The sequence below is a fragment of the Mastomys coucha genome, unplaced genomic scaffold (assembly GCF_008632895.1).
Source record: "Mastomys coucha isolate ucsf_1 unplaced genomic scaffold, UCSF_Mcou_1 pScaffold13, whole genome shotgun sequence".
Lineage (NCBI taxonomy): Eukaryota > Metazoa > Chordata > Mammalia > Rodentia > Muridae > Mastomys > Mastomys coucha.
In genome coordinates, this window is record NW_022196895.1 from 66,407,009 (window position 1) to 66,423,526 (window position 16,518).

The following is a 16,518-nucleotide window of genomic DNA, read 5'->3' on the forward strand; positions in this document are numbered from 1 at the left end:
CAAATCTTCAGATCTAGCTTACTAAGTAAAGCTTTACAAATTAAAGTAACTCTGGTCTCAATTACTATGCAAATTTAGTGATACATTAGACCCCACTGATAGTTGCCATCACGCCAAGCTCAAAGCAGCATGATACAAAAGCAGTGTTTTGGTTTACTTGAGTTCCCTCCAATCTATGCACCACAGACAGATACCTAGCTCAACAGCATTAGGGCACAGGACTTCAGTTTCAGTATTTTAAGTCATAAGGATTTGCCCTCGTGAATGGATGGACTAATGTCCTTTTAAAAGGGCCCGCTTGACAGGCAATGTGGCTCCCTTTGCTTTCTATCCTTTTGCTATGTGCAGAAACAGTCTTGTGGAGAACAAAACAAGGCACCATCTCAGAAGCAGAGCAGCCCTCAAAAGAGACAAGAGGTGGAGACATTTTGAGATGACCTCTCATCCTCCAGAACAAGAAAATGGACTTTATTAGCTAGCTAGTCTCGGATAACCCGTCACAGCAGCACAAAGCCACCAAGATAGTCAGATACTGAAAATGGGCCTTGATTTAGTTCTACATCTGTAAAATGGGTTGAGTATCTGGTAAAATGCAAAATATCAAAAAATATTTAAATCCCTAGTGTTCGGGGCACAAGTAATCAGAAAGCTTATGGTTCTGTCCAGGTGCAACACTTATAAGACTTCTGATCCTGCTTGAGAAGAGCAGCAGAAATATCAAGAAAGGAAGTAAGTTTCGAGTAGGTATGATTTACCTCATTTTAAGATGGCTTTGCCCGGGTAGAGGAGGCACAGCGGATTTTACAGAGAAAGCACCATTAGTGCTTAGACTATGGTGGCTCTGTATCATGCAATTGTCCACACTCAGAATTACAACAGAGTCAACCCTGTGCTCCTTGGCACTTCCACTAAACAGGTTTGAAATATAGTGTGAAGAATAAAATCAAAAAAATAAAATAAATCGATTTAAAGAAAATCCATTTATTCAAACTACAGGAGAAATAATTTTCCCTTCAGAATATTTTAGATTAGTATTTTTATTTAAGTGTGTTTGACAGCATGAGTAAATGCCGCCTGTGCAGGTGTCCTCTCTCAGAGACGAAAACAGCGCACTGGATTCTTCAGCACTGGAATTACAGATGGATGTGAGCCGTCCAACTTGGGTGCCGGGAACCAACTGAGGTCCTTTGGAAGAGCAGTGTTTGCTCTTAACTGCTGAGTCATTGTTCTAATACTTGAGAGTTTTATTTTATAATGGTATATAAGATATTAGCCTAATCTATTAAATACAAAATAACAAAATATTAAGTACAAGAAAATCCCAGCTTATAAATGTTGGCAATAAATAACCTAACTACAGAAATATATATCACAGCGAGTTCTAGGGGACAGTCCCTCAGTTTGGTGAGGAATCTCTACGATGTTCAGTGGAGAATTCACCTTGACTATACAGACAGTAGTACAGTTCAGTCTCGGCTCATTTGTTCACGTCTTTAATTCCTGATCTCAGCATTAAATCATGTGGCGTGTGAGTGCATGCAGATGGAAATGAGGGGACCACCTTGGGTGTCATGTCTCGGGAACGCTTGTCTGCCTTCTTTTTTGAGAAAGTGTGTGTGACGTGGACCTTGCTCCTTGGACTATACAAGCTGGCCAGCAAGCTGTAGGAAACTCTTTTCTCTGCCATTCTGAGGCTGGAATCATAGCATGTGCTACTTACTCTGCTTGGCTTGGTTGGTTGTTTGGTTGGTTGGTTGTTTGGTTGGTTGTTTGGTTGTTTGGCTTTCTGTTTTTGTTTTAACATGAATTAAGCATGAGAAGCAAGCATGTTATTCATAGACCCATCTCTCCATGTCCTTTGCTTTTTTATTTTTTTGTTCTGAGAGACAGGGTTTCACTAGGTAGTCTAGGTGTCCTGAAACTCCCTCTGTAGACCAGGCTGGCCTCAAACTCAGTGCTCCTCCTGCCTTTGGCACCTGAGTGTGGGAATTAAAGATGTGTACCACCTTGCCATACCAAGTCCTTTGATTAAAATATTTTTATACTCAAAAACCTGAAGCCTCTTCCTTTTTCTGATTTAACATCTTCCCAATATACCTTAAAAAATAAGAGCAATATATCTTTAAAATCTAATTTTCTCGTTATCTACTTAAATTCTCAATTCAGTAATCACCATATTGACATTTTCCTCAAAACCCTATAAAGAAAAAACTTTAAAATATTAAAAATACATGGAAATAAACTATTTCTTTGTAGAACTTTATGAACATTTACATTTGCTTTTCAATCGTCACTCATATATACATATATGTGTGTGTATATATATAGATAGATATAAAAGTTGGGATTAATAACTTATTAAATGAATTTATTTAGGTAAAATTTCTAAATTTCTCCATGTACAAAAGAAAAAATTATGCTCATTTGGTAATTTAAACTGCTTTAAAGTATAGGTTATAACAACTTTAGAATAAGCTGGTTGTACTTACTATTGGAGATATGCTCTTGCAAAAGGAAGCACTACCCAAAGGACTGTCTGTCAGTCATCACAGCACCACGTCTTCTGATCCTTTTCAGGAATAGTATATATTATGTGTGACAAGCATATTGGCATTTATAACCTAGATCTCTCTTTAGAAATTGTCTATAGTATGTTTTATTAGGTAAAATGACTCTCCCAGACCTACCTAATACTAACTGCTATAATCTTCCATTCTAACACCAGGCAGGAGAACCTATCACAAGGCAGAATGTCAGCAGCAAAGAGATCTTCTTTGTGTTAGCAAAGGGCTTCTGGTCTAGCCAGAGAAATCCAGTGGAACCTCACTGGCTAGAGAACGCAAAAGGCAGGGCCTACTCGCTTGTATCTGATGCTAATAGTGCCTTCATAGCATGAAAAAAAAATGGCCACATGTACTTAGAAATTCCATATAACAAATTTATTCATCAAAAATTTGGGTAAAATGTTAATTTGTAGTACTTGACCATACACTAATTTCATCAGGCTTTTGAAGGTATTCTTTATGCTTTATTACATAATTTTCATTCTTTTTGTTTATTTGTTTGTTTTTGTTTTTTGAGACAGGGATAATTTTCATTCTTGATGAAGATGTTTTCTACTTATTGTAAATATTAGTATTTGCTTAGTAGGAATTACAAAATACAACTCTGTTCTGTTCTATCTAGAGATAAATTTGGAAGACTATAGTAAATAGCTTTAAATTGTAATTGTTTCTGAATTTTTTACACTCATCTTTTGTTCAGTTTCAGATTTGTCATAATATCACAGCTTTTAAAAGATTGAGGTTAACCCAAATCTAAATTCTGGGGAACTACATATCAAGTATTAAATTCACAAAAATATACTCTAAAATGATTTATCAACTGTTAAGTATTATAAAGATTATCTTACAAAGAATCAATTAAGTAAAAAAATTATATGATGTCATAATACAAGAACATTCCATTAACACTGAGTCACAAACTATTTAACTGTCATTTACATCTTAAATATCCAATGTATAAAACTTTAGAAGTAACAAAATGACCCCCTATGATACAACAATGTAGGCACGCTACAGCTGCTTGAAAACATTCAGTACACACACACAAAATACAAAATTTAGACGGTGTGGGAAGAAGTTAAAAGATTTTACAACGAAGAATTAAATGACAAATAATGAGAATATAGATAAAAACTGAATCCAGATAAATGGCAAGAAAGGAAATTATCCACTTCTGAATGTTAAAAATATTCTGTTCTGAAGATCCACGTACTACTTCAGGATATATCTTAGTGTCTTCCACTTTTGTTTTCATATAAAATTGGGCCTATAAATATTTCCAAGTTCAGATTCTTAGAAATAAATATACTTGAACCGGTCACAGGATAGCGCATGGCTAATATTCACTTTCTCAGTGAAAAGTACTAGTGAGGGGTATATAACTCGTGTGGTGAGTGTTTATTGCGGGGAAGGTTTATTTTCCTCTTCACATCTTTGGTGACTGTCTCCCACTGGTATCATCAACCAGGTCTCTCAGGCGAGATAAATGTTGTAAGGCCCTTCATTAAAAAATTAAAAATATATTATAAACCAATATTGAGAAGTGAATAGCCAATATAGAAAGCAAAAAATGATCACATTATTTAAACTTCAAAGTTACTGTAAGAAATTAAGTTACAGAAAAACATAAAACTCTGAGAACTTTTTTTATAAACTGATATCTGAATAAGTCATAACTAAAATAAGTTAGTGTTCTGTAAACATTTGCTTTAAATATAATATCCAATTTTTAGTTAATCTGCCAGAGCCTAATAAAAAACAGTATTACAGGTATATTTAATAAGACATTTTTCATAAACTTTTCCTAATAGCTCTGCAAAAATAATTGTTTTCTTTTGTTTTTGTCATACTATATGTATCATCTAGAAATAAGGCATGTAATTCATTTAATATTTACAGTAAAGATAGTTTAAATTTTAAAGATATAGCTTAAAGTCAGTAAAAATTCTCAGTGAAACTCATTTTTTTAAAGAATTTATTTATTTTATTTATTTAAGTACACAATTGCTGTCTTCAGACACCCCAGAAGAGGAATTAAAAGATCCCATTACAGATGGTTGTGAGCCACCATGTGGTTGCTAGGAATTGAACTCAGGACCTCTGCATCTCTCCAGCCCAGTAAAACTCATTTTTGTTGAGAAGAAAAACAAGCAACTTCTCTAGTAAGGATGAATATGCATACACTTTTCAGAATACGCATTAAATAAAAGCTGCATCGTCAGCTCCAAACTCTATTACCTACATGTAAAAGAACAGAACTCAGCCCTCATGTCTTAGTCTTCACCAAACAACTGCAAATGCATCGAGGACCTTAGGCCCGATACAGGCACAATCGCCTGAGTCTGACCCAGGGCAGTTAGGAAATGTGCTTACACTCATAGGCACAGGAAGAACCTTCCTGAACAAGAAAACCAGTAGCACAGGCATTAAGTCTGAAGTCAAGAGCCAACCTACCAAGAGGAAAGAGCCATACCATCTACAGATAGACACAGACTTAGTGTCAGAATGTATGAAGATCTCTAAAACACCTAAAAACCAAACCAAAACAACAACAACAAAAAAATAAAACAGGGAAAGAAGGAAGGAAGGAAGAAAGGAAGGAAGGAAGGAAGAAAGGAAGGAAGGAAGGAAGGAAGGAAAAACAGAGAGGGATGGAGGGGAGGAGGGAGGAAGGGAAGGAGGGAGGGAGAGAGGGAGGGAGAAAAAAACCTAGCAAGCAAACTAAAATTGGGGCAGGAGCACTGGGGAGAGGGCTCAGTGGCTAAGGAGCACCTATAACTCAAAGACTTGGTGGGCCAATTTCCCAGTACACAAATGGTGGCTCACAACCACTCATAACTCAGGGAATCCAGTGCCCTCTCCTGACCTCTACAAGGGACCAGGCATACATATGGTACATATACACACATGCAGGCAAAAATTCATACATATAAAATAAAAATTAGTCCAAAAAAAAAAGCTTCAGTTGAAGCAGGCAATTAAACAGTTTAGGTAAACAGTTTATTTGAAGCAGGTACAAGGAAGAACACTAAAGACCCTGAAAACCTGTGTGGAAATCTAGAACTGTAGAATTCTAAAGTATATGCATACACATATTAAAAATTTAACTGGAATTACCCTATTACAGTGGGACAATGCCACAGGCTATCAAGTAGAAAGCTCACTGTCAGATACAAGTTATCTCTTCCCAAAATGTTTGCCAGTGTAGTCCCACAATCTCCCCTAAATATTATAGGCTATGACCACTGTTCTTGGCCACCCTCCAATATTTGATGGTAAAACCCTCCTGCTGCTGAAAACACCACACACTTAAATCATAGCACACAGAGAAGTCAAGCTGGTACCAGCAGGAGAGCTTCATCTCTACTGCCTAGTGTTCACAGCACTGAAAGATACTAGGCATGTTACTGAACGAGAAAATTAGTTATCAATTCTACCTAGTTATGGACTCTATGAGCTATAATAACTAGCGGTCTGATAAGATGTGCCTCTGGTATGACAGTGGCATGAATGTTTTGGGAGTAACCAACCACTTTCTGCTTGGATTTAAGGTCAGCTGCATAAGATATAACTCCTATTTTGCCCATTATGGCTAAGACCTCCTGGCTAGGTGGCCCTGGCCCTCAGGGAGAACCTACTACTATTGTTCTTCTAAATGTGCATGGTGTTACAGCAGCTCCTAATGACCCATCTCACAATCCCCATCACAAGATTCTTTCTGTAGTAGATGGGGATTAACACAGAGGGCCACATCTGGACAACATAAAGAAAATAAAAGACTGGAGGCTTTTCTATCACACCCATTGCTCCCAAGGCTCAGAGATCATATCACCTCATATCTTTATAACCAAATGCAAACATAAAGAACCTTATTGCCTGACAATAGAAACAACTTGTAGTATTCACTACATTTGTATTTAGGATAACATGACTAAGGAAGATAAACGTATACCTTTCTATAAAAGTGCACACACACACGGCATTTGTGTAGAAGTCAGAGAACAGCTTGTAGGGACTGATTTTGCCCTTCCACTACATAGGTTCCAAGAAGTGAAATCAGATCATCAGGTTTGGTAGTAAGAGCTCTTACCCATCAAACCATCTTGCCAGCTTCAGATATGTTAAATAATGATGCATTTATCACTAGATGAGCTCATTACATGGCATATTATTGTTATAGGATATCCACATCAGTACTAAATATCTTAAATGTCTGCTTTATTCTGAAATAAAGAATCAGACCCAGTCATATCCATTATATTTTGTATATCAAGTATATCTTTTTAGCCCTTAGGACTATTTAAATAGGAAGCGGCTCAGGTTTAAGCAATATTCTTAAAAAATAATGCATTCCATGACTAAGGAACTCAATGTTGACCTCTGGCCTCTACATGCAAAAAAAACCACACACAAACAATACATAAATACACACACCACATTTTAAAATATAATATGTGCCACAAGAACTTTAAGTATGCCTACCATACACTTACTCTGGAAACAACTAAATTCCATCCTAATTTCTGTCAAAGGAATGACTAAAATGGCTTTGTGTCCACATTAGTAAACAATACTTACTTGTGAAGAGACCTGGTAATAGGAATCATATTTTCCTTCATCTGTGGTTTAGAGAAATCATCCTCTGATACCTTTTATTAAACCCAAAAGAAACAAAAACATTTGAAATACTCAATTCATTGTATCAAACTATTTTTTTGAAGAGCAATTAATACTTTCATTTATCCTTCATTTGAAAATTACAACTACTTTGACTTACTGTTCAATGCTCCTAAAATATGCTTCTAAGCACATGCTCATTAAAGAATCACACTGGCGTGAAATGACATCTTAACAGACAAGGTTAAATGTCACTGATGTTTAATCGAGTAAGTGAAGAACTGATGTCACTATATCTTAAAGCTATGACTGGAGTGTCAGAGGAGAAATGACAGACTGTGTGATGCTCAGGCTGATTCACTCACACGGAATGCTCACTGACTTGTAATACTCTACTGAATGGTAGCAAAAATGATCAGGAAAATAAGCCAGGCACAGAAAATCAAACAATGAAAGATCTCATTTACATATGGAATCTGGAAAGCACCACTTTCAAAGCCCTGGAGCGGGAGTCACAGACAGTTGGGAGCCATCCTACATGGGTGCTAGGAAGCATGCTAGGGCCTTCTGTAAGAAAATGCCATCTTAACCACTGAGCTATTTCTACAGTTATTGGATCACAGAGTAAACTTAGAGGCTGGCTGAGAGATGACAAATGAAATGCTAATAAGCATATGACATCACACACAGAAGGGGGTAAGTTCAAGATAGCTATTTTATAACAGATTTTAAATATTCTTACCATAAAAAAAATTATATAAGGTGGATATACACCAATACCCATTCAATAATCTATACCTATTTAATATATCATATTACACCAAAAATATCAAATTTTGTCACTTGTGATAAGTGGTAGTTAGAATTCACAAGTATATATAAGAGAATTTAAATTCTATGGTTCTGTGTTTTGAAAATTCATCTGCTACATGAAGCAGAAACACTTTTTTCAAAATTTCTAGAAATACACAATTTTTTAAAAATGTATTATACTCACAAATGCCAATAAATATATAAAAACAAAAATAAATCTGCTCTTCTGAAATACACAGGTGGAGAAGTCTAACATTAAGACCATCTTCTAGGTTTCATGGAAACTAAGAAGTGCCTGAGTCTGTCAGAAGCCATACAGATTAACTCTGTAGGATGTGGAAGATGGTGTTGATGCCTTCTATACTCTGACTGTAGCAGCAGCATCGCTAAGATGTTGGGCATAAGCATGCAATAAATAGAAAAGATAGCTTGGAAGCAGAAAAATAAAGCTTTAGGATGTAATTGTAATAATACTAGGTGTGAGTGGAATAATTCCTAAAAAGTATATAATTAGACTGCAACTCTCCAGCATGCACTGTATTGGTATGCTCATTTACACACAACTACAGGCAGGTCTAAAACAGATTCTGGTGAAGTCTGATCAAAGTTGGAATGTAGAATGACCCTACAGCTTGAGTGTTTGTTTGTCCTCCAATGGTGGAACTCTTTTGGAAGGCTGCAGAAATGGAGTGGAGGAAGTTGATCACAAGAGGAAGGTCACACTGGTCTCCAAGCCGTCCTCACTCTTTATTCTCAGTAGGCTCCCGAGATACACAGCCTCTCCTCATTCTGCTCCCAGACACCACTGCTCCTGCTGTCTTCATGTTCTGCCTCACCGTGGGCCCAGAACCAGAGAAACCAAAGACTATGGACTGAAACCTTTGAAACCACAGCCAAGATGAGCCATGTTTCTGTTCCGCATCCCGCCACTAGCATGAATAAGACAACTTTAGATAACCGCGTACATTTATCTCAATCCCAAGTTTGTGCTTACTTGCTTAATCTCTTCTTCTGGCTCTGTATTTTTATTCTTATTAAAACTTTCTTGTACTGTTTGAAGGTTAAATAACATTTGTTTCAAAGCTTCAACAGGACCATGATGTTTGCCTCCAGATAGAGTAGAGCTCTAAGGTTAAATGAAATGAGAAAATGAACCATTCAAGTATAAAAGGAAAACAGTATATTGCATAATATCCTTCAAAATAAATTAATGCAAAAGTCAAGACAATGTATTAAAATTTGTGTTTTAAAAAATAAAATCTTCTATATCTGTGGTCTTACCTAGCATCAGACCCTGCAAGCTGCGATACCAACGTGCCAGAAAAAATGTACCTCCTGGTGTAGCAGTCTCATGACTGAATTTGAGGAATGTTCCATAGAAGGGAATTTCATGATGCCTGGCCAACAGCCTACAGCTAGAGGAGGTCGCAGGTCTAGGACACTGCTTTACCACTGTTACTCTGCTGTCCAGCTGCTTTCTAAACATTTACAGTTGTAACCATAGACCCGGGCTGCTCTCAGGAAGCTTCTTTTTGTAGTGGACATTGACAGCAGTTAATGGAGAGATGCATAACTGGGCTAAAGCGATGGAAAACAAGGTACACTCAGCCATAATCCAGACATCTATACTAGGAACATCAAAGGTTCAGTGAACATCAATGAACAGGAAACAGAAGAAAGAGGTGGAGGACAGGGAGAAGTGCTGTGGTGTCCTCTGGAGCTCACAACAGCTCTGGTTACCTGGACAAGACTTAGAGAAGACAGACCAACCAACAGTCCAGCACAGATGGGGTAGATGCTCTCGCGGCCCCATCCATTACTGAGGAGTGACTACAAGTTGACAGTTGCTGGGAAAGAGATGTGGCCACTGGTTTCCCTGCTCCAGTGGATGATACAGCAAGCATCACAAATAGGAAACACTAACTGGATTAAGTGTGTTACAAAAACAAACAAAATAACAATAACAACAAAAGGAAACAAGACTTGAAGCTGAGAGAGGAGCATGCTGGGAGCATATGGGAGAAGAGGGTGAAAATGGAGGCAGATAAGAACATATATCGTTGTATATATGTACAAAATTCTCAAAGAAAAAGTGTGTGGGAAGGTGTGGGTGCATGCATGCACACGCATGCTGATTAACTACCCTAGGCATGGGGCCTGACTTGGAGTACTGTTGATATACCCAGTATTACTCCACTGGAGGAAATTTTTAAAAAACCAAACTACTAACTCATCACTTCTCCACACTCTGTCTTCAGGTAAAATTACTTAAAAATAATTAACAGTTTAACATATTCCTCCTAATTCTTGATTCTTTAAAATGAATATTATACATTTACATAATGCCTCTAAATCCACAGCTTTTGATGTTCTTTTCTAATATCTAAAGAAAGTTATTCATCAACAGAGTGAGAACTAGATTTCAAGCAAATTTCAATTAAATTTCAAGTATGCTTTCACGGTTGGGACAAGGGACCAAGAAAGCCTTAGTCACTGGCTTGTGAAAATGTCAAATTGTACAGTCACTGTGGAAATGAAATGATTTGCCCTCACAAACTGAAAAAAGAAGTAGCATTTAACTGGGCTATACAACTCTTGTCATATACCCAAAGAACTGCATCAGCACGCCGCCACAGAAACACCTGCAGATTCATGTTCACTGCTGCACTGTACTTAGTGGCCAGGAAACAGAACCAACTTCATGTCCAGCAATAGCTGAATATATAAAGAAGATATGGTATATAAACACAACAAAGTTTATGCAGACATAAAGAAAAGTAAAATCATTACATTTGCCAAGAAAATGGATGAGACTGGAAATCATGTTAAATAAGCTAAACTCCAAAATACTATCTTTCCTCTGATAGATGCTAGATTTAAAACTATGTTTTAAGTCATATGCGTGCTTGTATGTTTTCACATAGAGATGCTGTCTTTTTACCTCTTTAGAGCCTTCCACTTAAAGACCTAACAACCATCATACTAACTTTCCATGTATTGAAAAAGGTAACAGTACTTAACTATACAACAGAGTGATGAACACTGTTTGCAGAATCTACAGAATTTTTAATTTATTTGTCTACTTGGGAATTTATACTTCACACTAGCCTGGACCTTCTTTTTTTTTGTTTGTTTTGTTTGTTTTGTTTATTTGTTGTTTTTTTATGATTTTTTATTAGATATTTTCTTTCTTTACATGTCATATCATTTCTTTCCCAGTTTCCCCTCCAAAAAACAACCAACCAACCAACCAAACAAAAACAACAAGAACAAACCCCTGTTGCCTTCCCCCTCCCCATGCTTGCCACCCCACCCTCCCCCACTTATTGGCCCTGGAATTCTCCTACACTGGGGCACAGAATCTTCACAGGGCCAAGGGCCTCTCCTCACATTGATGATTGACTTTGCAATCCTCTACTATACACATGCTGCCAGAACAATCAGTCCCACCATGTATAGTCAGTCCTTGGTTGGTGGTTGAGACCCTGGGAGCTCTGAGGGTACTAGTTAGTTCATATTGTTGTTCGTCCTAAGGGGCTGCAAACCCCTCAGCTCCTTTGGTCCTTTCTCTAGCTCCTTCATTGGGGACCCTTAGCCTGGACCTTCTAATCCTACTTCGACCTTCTGAGCTCCACGGGCTCATGACATTTCTTATGAAGTTCCTAAAGTGGCTACTTCATAGTTACAAAACTCAAGATACTTGTTTCCCAGGAGGTGGGGGAGAAGATTGGGAAGCCAGTGCTTCAACGGCACTATGGTTAGCTTGGGAAGATGAGAGGCCCGGGAGAGGGTGGTGATCTTTAAATTAATATCACGCTACCAAGATGCCACTGAAACATATGCTTAAATAAATCAACATGCAAATTTATGGTCTGTATTCTTTACTACAATAAAGTAAAAGCTCAAAGAAAAAGGCACCAGTGTAGGGATCCAGGTAGGCTTAAAATCTGTACTTATCATTCACTATTCTGAGACTTATTACTGAAACTTAATAGTGAATGTTTGGGGAAATCATTTTGTTCATGATTCAGTAATGTTTCATACATACAAAACCTATTTAAACCTCTAACAGACTAAAAGCTGCCTCCATGTGAGCTGGTTATGGAGAAGTATCAGGGCTAGAAATCGACCCTTTTTCAAAGAGAAGAACCAAGACTGGCCTGTGGGAACTGAGCAGTGCAGAGAAACAGAAGGGAAGCTCAGTGCTAAAGGAAGTAAGCCAAACCAAACAGCCTCGGGCAGGAGTAGGGACACAAGCTTCATCGCTCCTAGTGAGAACAGAAGAGGTCTTAACCACAGGACAAGACTAGCTCTCTCAAACATCAAAACTGTTGAAAGTCTGCTAGCTTCTTTTGTGACTTCTCCTTCAAGCCTCCTGCACTGGCATCGTGACAGAGGACTGTACTACTCTTGGTTACTTTTCCATTACTGTGATAAAACACCACGACTGAGGCAACTTATAAAAGAAAGCACTTATTTGGGCTTACAATTTCAGACAGTGAGAGCCCATAACAGTAGCAGGATCAGCTGAGAACTCACATCATAATCTACAAGTAGGAGGCAGAGAGGAAACATACTAAGGCTTTTGGAATCTCAAAGCCCAGCCCGCAGGAATGAAGATAACACACCTCCTCCAACAAGGCCACATGTCCTAATTCTTCCCAAACTGTTCAACCAACTGAGCACCAAGTATCCAAACATATGAGAATATAGGGGCCATTCTTATTCAAGCTACCAGAGTACCTATTTGCTTAAATTAGGATACCCTGGGAGCCTGAGAACAGGAAACCATCATAAGTAAGGGACCCTGAATTCAACCCACTGCTGAAACAAGATGCCAAAATTTTATGGAGAATAAGAGGTCCAATATGCTGATAATTTTATATATATTTATATCAGACATCAGTTGGTTTATCCCAGGTAGTAAATGGTTCAGGGAGGAAGAAGGAGACTTCCCTTAGTAGCTTCATCAACCAAAAAAAGCCTTGGAGTCTGATAGTCCAGAGTCTGAGGTCAGCAATTAAATAAAACTCTGAAGTGATGAGATTTACTGCTGTACACACTGAGAACTTTGAAGCTCCAGCAAACTATTTAATATCCACAGTCATATCTCGCCATGGCTATTTTGTTCCCCCTTTTAAGAAGGAATGAAGTGTCCACATTTTGGTCTTCCTCCTTCTTCAGTTTCTGGTGGTATGTGGATTGTACTTCGTGTATTCTGAACTTCTGGGCTAATAACCACTTATCAGAGAGTGCATACCATGTGTGTTCTTTTGTGATTGGGTTACCTCACTCAGGATGATATTCTCCAGATCCATCCATTTCCCTAAGAATTTCATAAATTCATTGTTCTTAATAGCTGAGTAGTACTCCATTGTGTAGATGTACCACAATTTTTGTATCCATTCCTCAGTTGAGGGACATTTGGGTTGTTTCCAGTTTCTGGCTATTATAAATAAGGCTGCTATGAACATGGTGGAGCATGTGCCCTAATTACATGTTGGAGCATCTTCTGGGTATATGCCCAGGAGTTGTATAGCTGGGTCCTCTGGCAGAATTATGTCCAATTTCTGGAGAAACTGCCAAACTGATTTCCAGGGTGTTGTACCAGCTTGTAATCACACCAGCAATGAAGGAGTGTTCCTATTTCTCTACAACCTCTCCAGCATCTGCTGTCACCTGAGTATTTTATCCTAGCCATTCTAACTGGTGTGAGGTGGAATCCAGGGTTGCCTTGATTCGCATTTCCCTGATGACTAAGGATGTTGAACATTTCTTTAGGTGCTTCTCAGCCATTCGGTATTTGTCAGTTGAGAATTCTTTGTTTAGCTCTGTACCCCATTTTTTGTTTGTTTGTTTGTTTGTTTGTTTTCAAGACAGGGTTTCTCTGTGTAGCCTTGGCTGTCCTGGAACTCACTCTGTAGACCAGGCTGGCCTCGAACTCAGAAATCTGCCTGCCTTTGCCTCCCAAGTGCTGGGATTAAAGGTGTGTGCCACCACCGCCCTGCTTTGTACCCCATTTTTAATAGGGTTATTTGGTTCTCTGGAGTCTAAGTTCTTGAGTTCTTTGTATAAATTGGATATTAGCCCTCTATCAGATATAGGATTGGTAAAGATCTTTTCCCAATTTGTTGGTTGCTGTTTTGTCCTATTGACAGTGTCTTTTGCCTTACAGAAGCTTTGCAACTTTATGAGGTCTCATTTGTCAATTCTTGATCTTAGAGCAGAAGCTATTGGCGTTCTCTTCAGGAAATTGTTCCCTGTGCCTATGTGCTTAAGGCTCTTCCCCACTTTCTTTTCTATTAGTTTCAATGTATCTGGTTTAATGTGGAGGTTCTTGATCCACTTGGACTTGAGCTTTGTACAAGGAGATAGGAATGGATCAATTTGCATTCTTCTAAATGCTAACCGCCAGTTGAACCAGCACCATTTCTTGAAAATGTTGTCTTTTTTCAACTTTCTGGTTTTAGCTCCTTTGTCAAAGATCAAGTGACCATAGGTATGTGGGTTCATTTCTGGGTCTTCAATTCTGTTCCACTGATCTACCTGCCTGTGACTGTACCAATATCATGCAGTTTTTATCACAATTGCTCTGTAGTATACCTGAAGGTCCTGGATGGTGATTCCACCAGAGATTCCTTTATTGTTGAGAATAGCTTTGGCTATCCTGGGTTTTTTGTTAAACCAGATGAATTTGCAAATTGCTCTTTCTAAGTCTGTAAAGAATTTCTAAGTCTGTAAAGAATGTTGATGGGGATTGCACTGAATCTTTAGATTACCTTCTGCAAGATGGCCATTTTTACTATATTAATCCTGCCAATCCATGAGCATCTTCTGAGATCTTCTTCAATTTCCTTCTTCAGAGACTTGGAAGTTCTTGTCAAAGAGATCTTTTAATTGCTTAGTCACACCAAGGTATTTTATATTATTTGTTACTATTGTGAAGGGTGTTGTTTCCCTAATTTCTTTCTCCACCTGTTTATCCTTTGTGTAGAGGAAGATCACTGATTTGCTTGAGTTAATTTTATATCCAGCTACTTTGCTGAAATTTTTTATCAAGTTTAGGAGCTCTCTCATGGAATATTTGGGATCACTTAAGTATACTATCATATCAGCAAACTGATAATTTGACTTCTTCCTTTCCAATTCGTATCCCTTTGATCTCCTTTTGTTGTCTAACTGCTCTAGCTAGGACTTCAAGTATAATACTGAATAAGTAGGGAGAGAGTGGGCAGCCTTGTCTAGTCCCTGATTTTAGTGGGATTGCTTCAAGTTTCTCTCCATGTGTTTGATGTTGACTGCTGGTTTTCTGTATGTAGCTTTTACTATGTTTAAAAATGGGCCTTGAATTCCTGATCTTTCCAAGACTTTTAGCATGAAAGGATGTTGATTTTGTCAAATGCTTTCTCAGCATCTAATGAGATGATCACATGGTTTTTTTCTTTGAGTTTGTTTATGTAGTGAATTACGTTGATGAATTTCCATATATTGAACCATCCCTGCATCCCTGGGATGAAGTCTACTTGATCATAGTGAATGATCGTTTTGATGTGTTCTTTGATTCGGTTTGCAAGAATTTTATTGAGTATTTTTGCTTCGATATTCATAAGGGAAATTGGTCTGAAATTTTCTTTCTTTGTGTGGTTTAGGTATCAGAGTAATTGTGGCTTCTTAGAACGAATTGGGTAGAGTACCTTCTGTTTCTATTTTGTGGAATAGTTTGAGGAGTATTGGTATTAAGTCTTCTTTGAAGGTTTGATAAAACTATGCACTAAACCCATCTGATCCTGGGCTTTTTTTGGTTGGGAGACTATTAATGTCTCTTTCTATTTCACTAGGAGATATGGGACTGTTTAGATCACTGATCTGATTTTGATTTAACTTTGGTACCTGGTATCTGTCTAGAAAATTGTTTCATCCAGGTTTTCCAGTTTTGTTGAGTATAGGCTTTTGAATTAGGATCTCATGATTTTTTGGATTTCCTCAGTGTCTGTTGTTATGTCTCCCTTTTCATTTCTGTTAATTAGGATATTGTCTCTGTGCCCTCTAGTTAGTCTGGCTAAGGGTTTATCTATTTTGTTGATTTTCTCAAAGAACCAGCTCCTGGTTTGGATGATTCTTTGTATAGTTCTTTTTGTTTCTATTTGGTTGATTTCAGCCCTGAGTTTATTTCATGCCTTTGACTCCTCTTGGGTGAATTTGCTTCTTTTTGTTCTAGAGATTTCAGATGTCCTGTCAAATTGCTGGTGTATACTCTCTCCAGTTTCTTTTTGGAAGCACCTAAAGCTATTAGTTTTCCTCTTAGGACTGCTTTCATTGTGTCCCATAAGTTTGGGTATGTTGTGGCTTCATTTTCATTAAACTCAAGAAAGTCTTTCTTTATTCTTCCTTGACCAAGTTATCATTGAGTGTTGTTAAGCTTCCATGTGTATGTGGGCATTCTATTGTTTATGTTGTTATTGATGAGCAGCCTTAGTCCATGGTGAACTGATAGGATACAAGGAATTATTTCAGTCTTCTTGTA

At 37.8% G+C, this 16,518-nt stretch overlaps 1 protein-coding gene across 4 annotated transcripts in view; it reads right to left on the bottom strand.

The window, feature by feature from the left end:
* Positions 1-964: 964 nt before the first annotated feature.
* The window catches only part of CUNH18orf54 (chromosome unknown C18orf54 homolog), a 28,639-nt gene continuing 13,085 nt past the window's right edge, over positions 965-16,518 (bottom strand). For all 4 annotated transcript variants that reach the window (XM_031365988.1, XM_031365986.1, XM_031365989.1 and 1 more), the window contains 3 exons: positions 8,989-9,120; positions 7,143-7,213; positions 965-4,063 (listed from right to left, as the gene is read on the bottom strand). In XM_031365988.1, the coding sequence (XP_031221848.1) occupies positions 3,991-4,063; positions 7,143-7,213; positions 8,989-9,120 (276 nt within the window). In that variant the 3' untranslated portion in view covers positions 965-3,990. The remainder of the gene's footprint in view (positions 4,064-7,142; positions 7,214-8,988; positions 9,121-16,518) is intronic.